Genomic DNA, 15815 nt, shown 5'->3' with positions numbered 1-15815 from the left:
CGCTCCCCCTCCTCCTCCCATGTATCCCTGTGGTTTGGGTGTAGTAAGGTTTAAGCACGATTTGCATGGAGTTTTAGGTGTGCTTCCAATGACTACATGCTACATTTTTGTACCCGAAACTGTGTGTAAAAACGCAAATACAATTGCGCAGCACCCAAACCACAACGCACAGGTATGAACCCACCTAAACAGTTTGTCAAATGTGAAAGTCCAGCTGTTTGGCATAGAAGTCAATATCCTGCAAGTACCATCCTATATTGGCAGATTAACTATAAAATGCAGTAAGCTTGTAAATAAACCCTAAAAACGACTCTGGTCTAGGAAATTAGGATATCATTTTAAAATATTGAACATCTGAATCCACTAAATGCAATGAAAAAATATTCAGCTATCTGGCCTAACAATACATAGTTCAAGATGTATTGCCTTAAACCCCCATTACGTCATGCTGATTTATAGAACAGTATACAAAAGCAAACAAAGAAAATGTGCAACTGCATCATACAGTCATTCAAAAACCTTGGTTCAGGCCTTCTTATCCACAATTTTTTTTTCCAATTTCTTCTCATGACGGCCTTTTTTTTTTTTTTCCTACAACCACTCTGTAGGTATATGGCCAGTTCAAATGTACATAATGATTGATGTGGTTATTCTGTAACCATCAAACGTTTTATCTGCGCAAGACATGCTAACAGGGGGCCGGCACATTTGACCAGAGCTTAGAAAACCAGCTTCTGAATGACTGGTAAATTGAGGGATAATGGTCAACAAGGTGATCAAACTACCAGTAATCCCAATCTACAGTAACCACCAAAGATCTTAAATACAAAAATGTTAAAATTACCTTTAAAAACTGTGTAACAGACTTTGTTTTGTCTCTCTTGGTTTCTTCGCTCATAAACCAGTAAGTGAGTCCAAGATAGTAATAATAGTTTGCATCCTCCAGGTTTCTCTCAATAGAACTCTGGAAACTGAAACACAATACAAAAATGATACATGTGTTGCATAGCTTCATGAAAAAAGCTGCTTCCCAACCATGATGTTCCCACCAGCATGAGACATTCTGTACTGGCAAGACCAGACTGGATAAATAATGAAAGCTAATAAAAATATTTCCAAGAACACCAGAAGTGGTACATGGCATCGATTGTGTATATGATCTTTTATATAAAGGCAATGCAGCCAAGGTTCTAAAAGGCTCTCACATTATGTTTGGCTGAGATAAGGCTAAGCATGCTTATTAATCTCCACCAGCATTTATTTCAACAGAAAAAGGCAGAAATGAGTAAGACATAATCTCATATACTTTGCACCTAAAGGGACAAAACAAAAAAAAAACAAAAAAAATAGAAAATTTAAGTGGTTGTAAACCTCAGAAAAATGAACAAAGCATATCCCACCATAGTGTGTACTAACCTGCATCCAAACCTCTGAGTCTGGTTCCTCTCTGATCTCTCCTGTCTCTGCGATCTATATGACTCACTCCTAGTGGATTAAAGTATAACTAAAAGGCAAAACTGTAGTGGGGAGGGATTATGTCTGTCAGGTTTGTATTGCTGTCTGTGTCCCCATTGGGGAGATTCACCCCGATATTGTCCTGTTCATCACCAAAACTGAAAGTAAAATCCCAAATTTTGGGCTGTCCCCAGAACAGGAATAATGGGGCTATCCTCCAAGGAAGATACTAGTTCTGACAGCGATTTCCTTGCTAAAGAGGGATTTTCTCCTATTTCCTGTTTTGGTTATAGGACAGGAAGAAAGGGGAAATATCCCCAATGGAAACAGATGGCAAAAATAAACCTAAAATTAAATAAATAGTCATAACCCTTCCTTATTCTATTCATAATTAAAAAAGTTTTGCTTTTAGTTATACTTTATGCCAAACCCCCTCCAGCACACAGCAGATGACTCATACCCTCAAGCTCTAGGTTCCTCTGAGCCTGCAGTGCGAGTATGTGAGTGTGAGTCCCTTCCCTCCAATCAGCTCTCACATTACACTCAGCTCTGTGTGATGTCAGATCCCTGCCCACTACTTTCTGCTACCGATAAAAATCTTTTCATTTGTGTGTTGTAAAAGGGTCTACAGGGAAAATAGCTGCAGATAAATAGGTGCAACTGACAGAGGAGAATTTGTTTCATATATGTGTATTATCTGAGGCTAGTCACTTCTAGGGCTGCAACCGATTATTTTCATAATCGATTAGTTGGTCGATTATTGTTTCGATTAATCGGTTGATAACCTTAAAAAAAAAAAAAAATTGACGTTCATTTTCAACCGCAGTGACGGAAAAATTTGGAAATAGAATTCTTTCATTCAGTGAATGTACAAAGATTTTTCGTCTGAATATTCTCACCAGAAAATTGATCCCTGTGGCCAGCATAAGGCTCAGTACACATCTTTGCAGTTTTTGCTTTTGATCTGTTTCTGTAGTGCTTTTTGCTGTGCGTTTTGATTTTTGCACACATGATTTTACTGCGTTTTTTGCATTTTTTTGGGGCGGATTAAAAAACACAAATTGCTGCAAAAACGTATTACACTCTTTTATGCAGCTTCTCCATTGAAGTATATTGAACCAAAAAAGCAGTTTTGCGTTTAAAGTCCCTGACCCTTTCCAAATATGCAGCAGCTGAAAAAAGCACTTATATGAATGTGTCCCATAGGAAACCATGTAAATTAACTGTAGTGCGTTTCTACAAAAAGCACCAATAAACATATAGATGTGAACCAGGTCTAAGAGGTTTAGTAACAATGGGGTTAAAAAGACTAAAATTAGCCCTTTATAGTACAAAAAAAGCAGATAATCACTACTGGAAGGAGTTATTTTTTTACTGTAGAACAGTGAAAGTAATATTTACAGTAGTGATTATATATTTGTACTATAAAGGGCTCATTTTAGTTTTTTTCCTTTAACCCCCATTATGTTACTGGCCGATTAATCGATTATGAAAATAGTAATTGATTAATTTCATAATCGATTAGTTGTTTCAGGCCTAGTCACTTCTCTGGGTATATGTAAGGGTTTACAACCACTTGCTGACTAGCGGCTTACCCGTATGTCTCTGGATTGGAAGGGTGATATTTTTTTCAGCTGGTGATTCTGTTTTCAGATTTTTTTCAGTGGCTCTTTAGCCATTTGGATTACTTTTACTACCGCCGCCTTTACAGGGCTCTTGCGAGCGATCAGGGAGCCTGGCAAGCATGCGACCCAACAATATCTGGTTCCTGAGACACAGCTGGGTTTATTTACTAAAGCTGGAGAGTGAAAAATCAGGCTCACTTCTGCATAGAAACCAATCTGGCAATTAAACCTGGAAGCTGATTGGTTTATATGCAGAAGTGAGCCTGATTTTGCACTCTCCAGCTTTACCCCAGTGCATCACTGTGTGACATAATTTTGGTCTCATGTAAACAAGCCATTACCAGCCCTTTACCAAAATAAATTTTATTATATATTGTTTGTGTGCACTAAAATTCATTAACCACTTCAGCCCTGGAAGGTTTTACCCCCTTAGTGACCAGGCCATTGTTTTGCGATACGGCCCTGCGTTAGTTTAACTGACAATTACGCGATGCTGTACCCAAATAAAATTGATGTCCTTTTTTCCCCACAAATAAAGCTTTCTTTTGGTGGTATTTGATCACCTCTGCAGTTTTTATTTTTTTGCGCTATAAAAAAAAAAGACAATTTTGAAAAAAAAATATATATATCTTCTTCAAATTTCTTTATCAATGTAGTCCAATATGTACTCTGCTAAATAAAAATCCCAATAAGGGTATATTGATTTTTTTTTTTTTTGCGCAAAAGTTATAGGGTCTACAAACTATGGGTTATTTTTATGGATTTTTTATCTTACTTATTGTTTTTACTATTAATTGTGGCGATCAGTGATTTTTAGCAGGACTGCGACATTTTGGAGGTTCAAATCTGACACCAAGTGACACTTTTTGGGGACTAGTGTCACCAATACATTGATCCATGCTAAAGAAAATGCACTGTCACTGTATAAACGACACTGGCAGAGAGGGGGTTAACATCAGGGGCGATCAAAGAGCAGGGGCGTAACTATAGGGGGTGCAGCAGTCGCAACCGCAACCGGGCCCTGTGATGCAGGGGGCCCATGCAGCCCCCTCTACATATGGCCGGCAGCAGCATAGGCAGCTAGGGGTACCAGTGCACCATGCACACAGGTGGCTGGAGGGTGACTAGCAGAGCTCTATGCTCAACTATCGCACTGGCTGCTCTTTAGTTGTGCATTCCCCACATGACCTGTGTCCTCGGCCGGCTCCTCAGAGTACCCCTCTCCTGCTCCATGCATTGCCGCTCAGTCCGATGTCTGCTCTCCCCAGCCAGAGTCCCGCCCCCCCCCCCCCCCGTGTCCGGCCAACACTCCACTGCATACTTCTCCCGGGTAAATAAACTTTAAGCACACAGATGCAGTGCAGCCCTATGAGAGCTCTCCGGAGGACACTGCAGACTTGTCTGCCAGGCCCCCTCCTCCCCCGTCATACACAGATGATGAAAGGTCTTTCTGGGAGATATGCTGATCGCCCGTCCAGCACACTGGATGGAGCCCAGGCCAACATGGATGAGTGCGCGGCCTGCAGCTTGGTCATGGTGAGTGAGAGGACCCCATCCCCCACACACCATTACATACCCCCTCCATCTCCCCCTGGGGACAGGGGCCCCTTCTTACGTGGGGACAGGGACCCCCACCTCCCCTGGGGACAGGGACCCCCTTCTCACCTGGGGGCAGTAACTTTATCTGCCCTGGAGAAAAGGACCTCCTCTCTTCTGGGGACGGGGACCCCATCCTGCCTAGGGACAGTCCCCCAATGGGGCACCTAAAAATAAAAAAATAAATAATAAAAAAAACTACTGATACCAGTGGTGGAACTACAGGGCTCACAAAGGTCATACCTGTGACCACGCCCTGGAGTTCCACCACTGGACTCAGGGGGAAGGGCCCTGGCTGGGGTTCAGGGGGGCCCCTCATGGTTTCCTGCATCGGGGCCCTGAAGGTTCTAGTTACGCCACTGTCAAAGAGTTAAAGTGTTTGTAAACCCATTTAATTAAGTCTATGCCAGCCCCTCTATTAGAGCCTGGCATAACACACTGTGTTAGACTTTTATAAAAACAAGGCTTCTAAATACCCGTTTAGAGCGGTCATCAGACCGGTCACATGACTCACGTCCGCTGTATACCTCCGATATATGGATACTGCAGGAGGGACCAAGATCTCCCTCTGACGTCAGCTGGGGAGGTCACATGGCCACTCAGCCCCTCCTGCAGTAGCCCTGGAAACTGGCCGAGAGTCATGGGACCAGCCTGAAGATCGCTCTAAATAGGCATTTACAAGCCTCGCTTTTATAAAAGAATAATACATTGTGGTATGCCAGGCTCTAATAGAGGGGCTGGCGGAAACCATTGTAACTTTTTAATTTTACTAATAGCAGCGCCCGGGGAGGGTTGGGGGGTTGAGACAGAGACACAGACACAACGGACAGGCAGGGAGGAGGGGATGAGGGGCAAACATGAAAGCTGAGGGCAGGGTTGCGGATGCAGTGTGTTCCTAGGGAGTGATTTCTAACTGTGTGGGCATGGACTGACTGGAGGAAGAGAGACATCTGTGTTCCTGATAAGCAGAAACACAAGATCTCTCTCTTCCTCTCTGACAGAACGGCAGTCTGCATGGTTTACATAGGCAGATTGCCGTTCTGCCTCTCCTATGAATGATCGGCGTGTCCTGGCGGTACATGTAGTCCCTAAAGCGTTTGTTAACACCCCCTCCAAAAAATAGGATTTTTATAACAGCTTACCTGTAAAATCCTTTTCTTGGAGTACATCCTGGGACACAGGTCCCTAAGTAATTACTTAATGGGTTATAGGCCACCTTCAGGTGATGGACACTTGTATATCCAATCCAGGAAGTTTATTCCCTATATAACAACTTCTCCTTCCAAGAGCACATCAGTTATTGTAGCAAAGCAATATACTTAAATCACAAAAAGAGGGCAGGGGCCTCTGTGTCCCATGATGTACGCCAAGAAAAGGATTTTACAGGTAAGCTGTTATAAAAATCCTATTTTCTTCATCGTACATCATGGGACTCAGAGCCTTAAGTAATTACTTAATGGGACGTCCAATAGCAATACTACTTGAGGGGAGGGAGACACAACCCGGAGGGTACCCCCAGACTTGAGGACTTATACTGCTGGCTGCAGCACACTGCGCACAAAGGCGATATCCTCATACCTCCTTACATCCACCTGATAAAATGTAGTGACTGTATGCACTGAAGACCAAGTTGCGGCCTTACAGATGATCCATGAAGGCCTGATGACACACTAAGAAGCAATAACTGCCCTGGTAGAGTGCGTCTTAACATGAAAAGGCAGAATCTTAAATTATAACTTGCAGAATCCACTTAGTGACAGTGGATTTAGACGCTGCCGGTCCTTTCTTAGGACCCTCTGGCAGAATAAATAACACATCAGTCTTATGAATCTGAGCAGTTGCTTTTAAATAGATTTTCACTGCTCTCACCACATCAATACATGGTTTTGGAAAAAAAAAAAAACAATGGCAGGACAATATCTTGGTTCAGGTGAAAACTTGAAACCACTTTTGGCAAAAAGTCTGGGCAAGGACGTAACACCACTCTGTCCTCATGAAAAATAAAATATGGCTCTTTACAAGAAAGAGCAGCCAATTCTGAAACCCTCCTTGCTGAGTATTTAGCAAACAAAAATACCAACTTCTCTGTCAGAAGGACTAGGAGAATACGTTGTATCGGTTCAAAGGGCTGTTTTTGTAAACATAGACAAAACTAAGTTCAAGTCCCAAGGGATGAAGGGAGGTTTGACTGGCGGATTAAGGCGAATCGCCCCTTGCAAAAAGAAACCCGGACTAAAGAATGTTTAGCAAGTGGTCTTTAAAATATGACTGATAAAGCTGAGACTTGGCCTGTAATAGTACTTAAGGCCAATTTAATTTCTACCCCTAATTGTAGAAAGGCAAGAATTCTGCCTATGATATATGCGAAAGGAGCGGATCTTCAGGAACTGATTTCGATTTTTTAGATCTAGAATGGGTCTGACATCTCCATTTGGTTTTGGTACCAAAAAAAGATTTGAATAAAACCCCAAATCTTGCTATTTTGTGTGGATCTATAGGATCACCTCTTGAGATATTAATCAGTCTGGTGCCCAAGACAGAGACAGTCTTTTCTCTGGATCTTTGGGAACTCTTGACCTCAGGAAACGAGACGGTGGAAAGTCACGAAATTCCAGCGTGTACCCCATTGTTACCGTGGAGATGACCCATCTGTCCTGAATTTCCTCTTGCCAGACTTCTGAAAAATGCAGAAGTCTTCCCCCCACCTTGGTGAGGGGGGTTTGCCTCTTCATGATGAGGCTTTAGGATTCTGCTTTGCAGGTTTCCGACCCCAGGACTTCTTTTGAGCCTGGGTCTGACAGTGAGGTTTTCCTCTAGAGTCTGATGGCAGAGGCCGGCTCAGGGGAAAGAGTCTGTTTAAATGAAGGGCGTTTATACTTTCTTTTGACTGGCAAAAAAGTACTTTTCCCGCTAGAAATTGTTTGGATATATTTGTCCAAATCTTCCCCAGAAAGCCGCTCCTCATGAAAAGGGAACCCAGTTAGGAGGTTTTTACATGGTGCTTCAGTTGACCAATTTGTTAACCACAGGATTCTACGCATATGTACAAGCATAAGGCGGCATGCCTGGTGAATAGAATCTTTAATTGCATCTATGGCAAAGCATAATGCCTTTGGTAATCCAGCCAATTCGCGGGCTTGTTGTGCAGAAACCTCTTTAAGGGCCTGTCTAAATTGGTCCTTTAGGGATTGACAGATGCCTATTGAAGTGACTGCAGGCTGAGTAATGGCACCTGCCATGGAAAAAGTTGATTTTAACAGGGATTCCAACTTTTTATTTGTTGGATCCTTAAGCATTTGTGCATTGTCTACAGCAGCCATTCTCAACCAGGGTCCCGTGGAACCCTAGGGTTCCTTCAGAAGTGGCAAGGGGTTCCTTGACCTGCGGCTGATTTACCTCCTGTTTGATGGTGCCTACATAGTTCTGAGCCAATGCCACTTGGAGGAGCCAGTGCTATGGCACCAATGATCTTTATAGCTCTCTGTAAGTAAGGGGGCCATTCTTACCACCACTGTAAAAAAGGGCATTCTTCTCACTGAACACCAAAGTAAGGGGCATTGTTCCCACTGACCCCCAATGAATAGGTTTTATCAGGGGTTCCTCGAGACCTGAAAGTTATTTTAAGGGTTCCCCTGGGGTAAAAAGGTTGAGAAAGGCTGGTCTACAGGATAAGTTAGGCTTTTATTTACACTGGAATTAGCAGCGTCAACTGCTGGTACTTTCCATTTTTTGGAGATTTTCTCCTCCATGGGATAGAGAACTGAGAATCTCTTGGAGAGAGAAAATGCTTATCCGGGTAATCCCATTCAGCAAAAATAAGCTGTTCTAATAATGCATGGACAGGAAATGCATGCAAAGGCTGACAAGGTTTTAAGGAACCCAGCGTTCAGCAGACTCCGTTAGGGGTAGCATGAAAGTAGAACGAACCATCTCCGTAAGAGATTGTATCAGCAATTTCTCAGATTGTGAGGCTGAAAAGGGTTCATCTACCACTGTTTCCTCCACAGAGGAATCATCGGTTTGTTTTTCCTCCTGATCGCCTGAGGGTAACACCTCATCCTGTGCCCACTGTCCCCCTTGCAAGGGGTCTGAAGTGGGGGAGGGGGATCTAGCACACTTCCTATAAATTTGAATGGAGGATGAGATTAAAGCCGCTAACCTTCTTTCCAGACCCCGCAGGGTGGGGGAAAGGACATCTTCAGTCATGTATACATGGGCTGAGATGTGAGAAGCAGTTGCACCATCAATTTGTTCCAATGGCTCACCCTGGCTTGCCATAATTAGTAATTCAGGCAATGATGACCCCGTGGAAATGCAACTCGGGATCTTAGAGCCTGGGGTTGAAACCTTTAGCACCTTTTTGGTCATTGTGTCTTTTTTAGCAGGCATAGTCCGAAGCACAAAAACAGAGGCAGAATATAGTCATGACATTAAAAGCGGCTATAAAAGTTCAGCCTAGTAGTGCTGGGGAAAAAAAAAAGTATGCTTCCTGTAACAGGAATGCCAGTTTGCAACCCTAACGTGTCCCACAGCTCCCGTGTGCAGACTGTTTGTTTCCTCCTCATCAGCTGAGGAGAGATTGTCACAGCTCTGTTTTTTTTGTCTTTGCCTGCCGTGCGTCCCTGTGGACGTTCGCAGCGCTGCGCTGAACTTAGGCCCAGTTTCATTTTTAAAATGTTCCCGCGCTAGTGCGTGGCAGCTTTCGGGTCTACAGACTCACGAGGGGGGGAGGGGAGGCAGAGCCCTGTCAGCAGCAGACATAGAAAAAACAATAACAATAATAGCAGTAACAGAAAACAGTAATCATAGGACCTCCGCACCCCCCCCCCCCCCAATGGGGGGTAATGTGAGGGGGGGTACACCGCTGATGTTTCCCTAACCCTCTGTTGCCTTCAGGGGGGAGAAAAAGCATTTGGCAGATTATTTACCTGAGAAAAATCCCCCTGCATACGCTGCTGCAGCCACACAGAGACGACTGAGTTTTACAGTGAAGACAATAGATTTAGGTATGTGTATAGACTCCCTCTAGTGGAGAATTAAGGCATGACATTTTTTCACTAATAGAATAATACATAGGTGGACTTTTCGGTTCCTAAGTTTCTTCCCTTACCTTATCCTTGTCGCAGGATTTGCTGAATTAACAGATAATCCAACCATCACCCATCACAGCCGGCTGCGTTTAGCAAACCTTCAAGCACCGAATCACTTTTAATATCGGGGTTCCACTGCCTTGGACCTGTAAATGCACCCCACCAGGAAAGCTTTCGGTAATGTAGCAAGACCTAAGCCCTGTGTCCCGGGGTCCAGTCGTATAAAGAGGCGTTACAGGCAAAAACCTTGTGCTTCAGATACGAGGCCCCAGGTACCATCCCCTTAGGCCTCAGTGGCACTTTGGATGGATCTGGTCTATGAAGGCTATTTAAATCCAGCATGGATCCCTCCTGGAGCTCCTCAGAGCACATCTTCACTTGTGACCAACAACTTAAACACTGGCGAAAAAACTGATGTGCTCTTGGAAGGAGGAGGGGTTATATAGGGAGTGAACTTCCTGGATTGGGTATACCAGTGTCCATCACCTGAAGGTGGCCTATAACCCATTAAGTAATTACTTTGTGTCCCATGATGTATGATAAAGAAATACAGATTCTGTTCCTTTAAAGCAGTGATTCTCAACCAGGGTTCCGTGGAACCCTAGGGTTCCTCCAGAGGTTGCTAGGGGTTCTTTCAGCATTGGGCCATTTCTGCCTCTTGGATAAGTTCCCACTGACACCATTGATCTTTTTAGCTATTTGTAAGGAGGTAATTCTTCCCAATGACCACAAGTGTAAGGACAATTCTTCCCACTGACCATCACATTAATGTATCATGAGTTGTAGATTTCTAATTTTTAGCAGGGGTTCCTCGAGACTGGAGAACTATTTCAAGGGTTCCTCTGTGTTGAAAAGGTTGAGAAAGGCTGCTTTAAAGCATGTTACACAGCACAGTGCTTGTGCTGTGTAATTTGGCACCCTGTAACACCTGTAATACCTGGCTGATCTTGCCTAGCTATGCCCTCCCCTCTGCAAACAGACCACGATAATCATGCCTGCTGAGCCCCTGACATCGTGGTCTGTTTGTGTGCCTCCGTCATTCGTAGCCTGCTCTTCTGTGTCTCCTCTGTCCTCCTTCCCCTCTCTGCATGTCAGCGCCTGACCTCCCCAGCTGCTCGCATATTTAATTAAAAAATATCTCATCTGTGCTCTAATATACCAGTAAATGTCCCTGTGCTAGGTAAAATATATGCATATTTGTATGTATAACAGCACGGCTCCCTTGCGCTCAGCTGACTCGGCTTTCACTCTCTCCTCTCTGACTGACTTCAGCGGGAGCGCTCTGCCCCACTCACTGGAGCTGTAAGTCGGAAAGAGAGGAGACCCGAAGAAGCACCTGAGCGCTGGGAGCTGCGCTGTTATATAAACAGATAAGCATATTTTTTACTTAACACAGGCACAGGGACATTTACTGGTTTATTACATTGCACTCCACGAAAAACAAACAAATATACAACAACCTTGCAGCAGGACCACCCGCACTTTAATTGTTCATTATGTCTAGGGGCAGAGGATTAAAGCACTTGTTACACTTCATATTCCTGATATGTGCCTGCTGTACTGTGTGCTTGTATGAGAAAGTATACTGTTCTCTTTGTATTGCTTCCCTTATGTGAAATCCATGGTATTCCTGTTAGTCTCCTTGCTTTCCTATTAAAAACTGACCTAAGCAGGAGAGCATAACATTCTGCTATGCCGGGAACTCAGTGTATTCTTCACCAATGATCAGACTTGTCCTGACCCCCCCTGTACAGCCATACACTGGCAAAGTCCATGTGCTGCTGCTTCTCCTCCCCCCAGCTCTTATTCAGCGGATAACAGAGGGAATGAGATCATTTAAAAAAAAAAAAAAAAAAGATTAAAAAAACAACAACATTATAAATACCTTTTTTTCCTCTATACAAAAATGTTTTGCATTTCATTCCTGGTTAAAACTGAATTTGCTGTTTTACGAGGTGATTGTTTCCAATCACTTTAAAGGAGACAATTTTTAAAGTAGGCCAGTGCAGAAGGCAACCATAATGTACAAAGTAAAGTAATCCATAGGGGAACCAATCAGGTTTTAATTCAGTCCTGGCACACACACTAAATAGAGCCGACTTGGAGGGGATTCTTCATACACATCAATAGCATGAATTAACCAACCTTTTTTCAGCTTCTTTGTAACTCTTCTGTGTGTAATGGATAAGACCTTTCAGAAAATGTCCCTCTGCCATCTTAGGGAATGACTGTATGAGCTCTTCTGACAGCTGTAAAAAATAAATAGGATCAGAAAATGCACACAATGTCATTTTAACGGTCAACCTCTTTCTGCCTACAATCTGCACCATAATAATCTGTTAATAAACATCCTTCCTTTTATGACTCTCCATCCTCCCTTTTAAGACTCTCCAGCCACTGACTGTTCCTGTCCCCATCTGCCAGGGCCCGGGACAAGGGGAGGTCAGTTGCCCTGGGCACAGGGAAGCAAATGGGGAAAAAAGGATGCAGTGTGGTACACCAATTCTATGTCATGTATTAATAGTGGGGGAGGGGGGAGCAATTCTGGATCCTTGCGCTGGGCGCTGGACAACCCTGTCCCGATACTGCCAGCGACAGTTGGGAACTAATAATTTTATTTAGCAAGCTGTTGACGCTATATAAATCCTATATAATAATTATAATGCAATACTGTTTGTCAGCTAGATGCAGTGATCACAAACAAGCAGTTGGTTTCACTGGCAAATAAACCTGCAGATATCACTGCAGCCTGAAGGTAGCAAAAGTGTCAATCAGTTTTATATTGTAATTGTAAAATACAATTAAAGAAAAAAAAAATAGAAAATAAAAGGTTTACACTTTTGCAAATTTGTCAGCCATATATGACCCTAAAGTGGATCTTTAACTGAAAAAATAAAATGTGCAAACAGGCAGGCTTTAAACTGCACAAGAGACAAACTGGGGTTAATTTACTAAAACTGGAGAGTGCAAAATCTGGTGCAGCTTTGCATAGAAACTGATTAGCTTCCATTTTTTCGCCTCAAAGCTTAACTGAACAAGCTGAAGTTAAAAGCAGATTGGCTACCATGAACAGCTGCACCGGATTTTGCTCTCTCCAGTTTTAGTAAATCAACCCCACTAGGTCTCTTCTGCAGTAAAGTATCCCTACCTGCCTGTCTACAATCCTAATCTAAACTGAGCTGTGCATGTGTAGTTCAGTGTACATATTTGAGCCCCTGTGCTGGACTCAAGTCATTCCAGTGCGGTCAATCAAAGCGGATAAAGATTCATACCCACAATATGATCTGGCAAGAATTTGGTGGTCACACAGATGTCAAACTACTGGAGGGGAGGCGATTATGGTTCCACGTTCAGAGAATATATAAAATTATTTAGCTGCTCAAATTAGTCATATGGTTATTACCAAGGTAACCAAGAAATGCTGATTCTGGAAAATTTGGCCTAAGCAGCAAAGCTTTAATGACCGCTGGTCACAAGAGGGTTAATAGTTCTGTTTTCAAAGAACAAAGAAATAAAATGGGAAACACGCAATACAGTAATTGGCTTCCCATTGTGAAAAAGCATTTGAAGAATTGAAACTTGATTTGCGGTTTTTCACAAGCTGTGCTGCAAGTGTATACTGGAATAATATTTCAATGCCATAAAATCAGCCTAAAAAAATAGTTTGAGGGAATATAGTACTAAGTACCAAGAATAGCCATGACTTTTAAAGGGTTTTTATTTTACAAATGTACTTTCTTCTGTGGCACCACATGCAACATTTACACTCATACAAAATCTCTAAAATGTTAGAGGTCCTTCCTCTACCTCGGCATGTCATTGCTGTCAATAAGGGAGTAAGCAAAGGCTCAGTATGTTCCCCTGAGTCTCATTCAAATGTACACAACCAAAAAAAATCTGGCTGTCTAGTTTGAGAGGTCAGATAACATGCTTCTACATTTAAAGGCAAATATAGTATTATCTTCAGTTGTTCATATATTGAGCCATTTTAGTATGGTTTACTTTAAAGTAGATTCAGATACATGTCCCCCCTATTCACTCAGTCCCAGGTGTCGGCTCTCAGCTCACTTTAGACTCACATAACAAATGCAAAAAAGAAGAAGCCACACTCCAGATTAATAACCTTATGCTTGCTATTAAACAAATTCACTTGAGCTTAGTAAAACTACTCTACAATTAAGCGCTTATCGAGCAAAATGCATCAGAGAAGGGACTTGGGTGGAGTGCATATGCAAAAGGAACTTGTTTACTACCAAATTATGATCATTGATCTTGAATGTAGTTTCACCCTTATATTAGTTAGCTGTGCTTAAATGTAAATGTTTTTTTTGTAGCACACACCAATGCAGTGTTTGGTGTTGACTGATGCAAAGAGACATAAGGCAAATGTCCTTGCTCTTGCATCAAGACCACATTAGGCAACACAGGCCAAATGCTGCTGGTGTGAGTAGGCCTTCAACAGATCAGCATTTTGATTGCTCTTTAGAGAGCACTGGACTGCTGATGAGGAGGCATGGTATCACCACCTGTCTTTAACACCTTCAACCCTGCACTAGCGCTTTGCAACTGCAAGCACTGCACCTGGTTGATCGGCGTCATCCACTTGAATGGGTGCTTTTCGGCAGATGTTACTTCCAGCGAAAGCAACTGGGGGCATCATTCCAGCCACGGCCACCATCTCTGCACCTAAAGAGTGTTGCCGTTAGGGTGGTAAAAGCGTGCCCCCCGACCCGTTTGTACAAGCCCTTTGCAAGAAGTATGGACAATGTAATAGGTCTACAAGAGAAGACCAGCTTGTCAACATAAGAAAGAGAAGGCCACACTGCAAAAGTGGAAATGCCCGGAACCCCCAACAGTTGGTAAGTGGATAGCTGTGGTGAACAAAATTAACCTGATGGAACAATTAACAGCAAGGTTAAAAAAAATTAAGAAAAAGAAAAGAAAAAAAGGAGGAGCAGTTCAATAAAACCTGGTTTTATTGCCACTATTGCCAGTTCTCGCAAGCTTACAACTTGCTTTTGGTCTCCAAGATGAGCAACTGTGACTGTGCAGACGTACCAATCGCCCCCTTCTGTTTTTTTTTCCCTTTCACCCCTCTTTTCCCCTTTTCCAAAGCCTTCTGTTCTTTATCTGCTGTTTATCTACTGTTTCCTATAGAGTGTACATAGAGTGTACATTTGCTCACCCTAGCTTGCTTGTTAGCCTATTGTTATATGCCAGTGATGGCGAACCTTGGCACCCCAGATGTTTCAGAACTACATTTCCCATGATGCTCAATTACACTGAAGAGTGCATGAGCATCATGGGAAATGTAGTTCCAAAACATCTGGGGTGCCAAGGTTCGCCATCACTGTTATATGCAGTTACACTTCCTTACCAAGTCCCAAAGTTCTCAGTTGTCCCTTAGGCATTGACCTTCGTATTTTGCACTTAATGCCTATGTCTTTATCATCATTATATATCCCTGTAACAGTTTGGAATATTATACCCAAATTTGATGCAGGACTTTCTATGGTTTTGCTAGTGTGCAAAAAAAAAAAAAAAAAAGAAGAGAAAGAAAGCGAAAGCCTACTCTTCTGCCCATACAGTCAAACTTGTCACAAAATAGCAAAGTTGTAAGAAACCTCCAAGATAATACTATAATGAACAGACAAGAAACAACCCCGCCAAGGCAGGATAGAATCCCGGGGGGGGGGGGGGGTTAACCCTGAAATTATCCTGAGGGGGGACAACCAGGCAGCAACCAGTTAGTCAGGAAGGCTAGCAAAAAGATTAGCTACACTTTTTTTCAGTGGAACTGAGAAAAAGGCCTTCAACTTCCTAGGATACTAGCAAAAAAACTGGGAGGTATATACACCGAATAGAGGAGCTGTTCTACAGGGGCTGGCTAACAACTTGTTCAGTCTGCCCGCTTCCCAATCTCCTGTAGGCAGCAGTAAAACACAACTGTAATAGAATACCTGTGCCCCTCAATGAACGATTATAGAAGAAAAAAAAAAAAAACTTTTCTGTGCTTTTAAAATGGTGCAAATAATAAAACCAAAACAGC

The 15815-nt window shown here is 42.8% G+C and overlaps 1 protein-coding gene across 5 annotated transcripts in view; it reads right to left on the bottom strand.

Moving 5' to 3' along the window:
• The window catches only part of SKIC3 (SKI3 subunit of superkiller complex), a 204780-nt gene that overhangs the window by 129544 nt on the left and 59421 nt on the right, over positions 1 to 15815 (bottom strand). For all 5 annotated transcript variants that reach the window (XM_077462372.1, XM_077462378.1, XM_077462373.1 and 2 more), the window contains exons 13-14: positions 11912 to 12015; positions 845 to 971 (exon numbers count right to left, since the gene is read on the bottom strand). In XM_077462372.1, coding sequence (XP_077318498.1) covers positions 845 to 971; positions 11912 to 12015 — 231 coding nt within the window. The remainder of the gene's footprint in view (positions 1 to 844; positions 972 to 11911; positions 12016 to 15815) is intronic.

The sequence above is a fragment of the Lithobates pipiens genome, unplaced genomic scaffold, assembly GCF_037356315.1.
Source record: "Lithobates pipiens isolate NorthernLeopardFrog02 unplaced genomic scaffold, aLitPip1_a1.2 Scaffold_3, whole genome shotgun sequence".
In the NCBI taxonomy this organism is placed as follows: Eukaryota; Metazoa; Chordata; class Amphibia; order Anura; family Ranidae; genus Lithobates; species Lithobates pipiens.
This window is presented reverse-complemented; position numbering and strand designations above follow the sequence as displayed.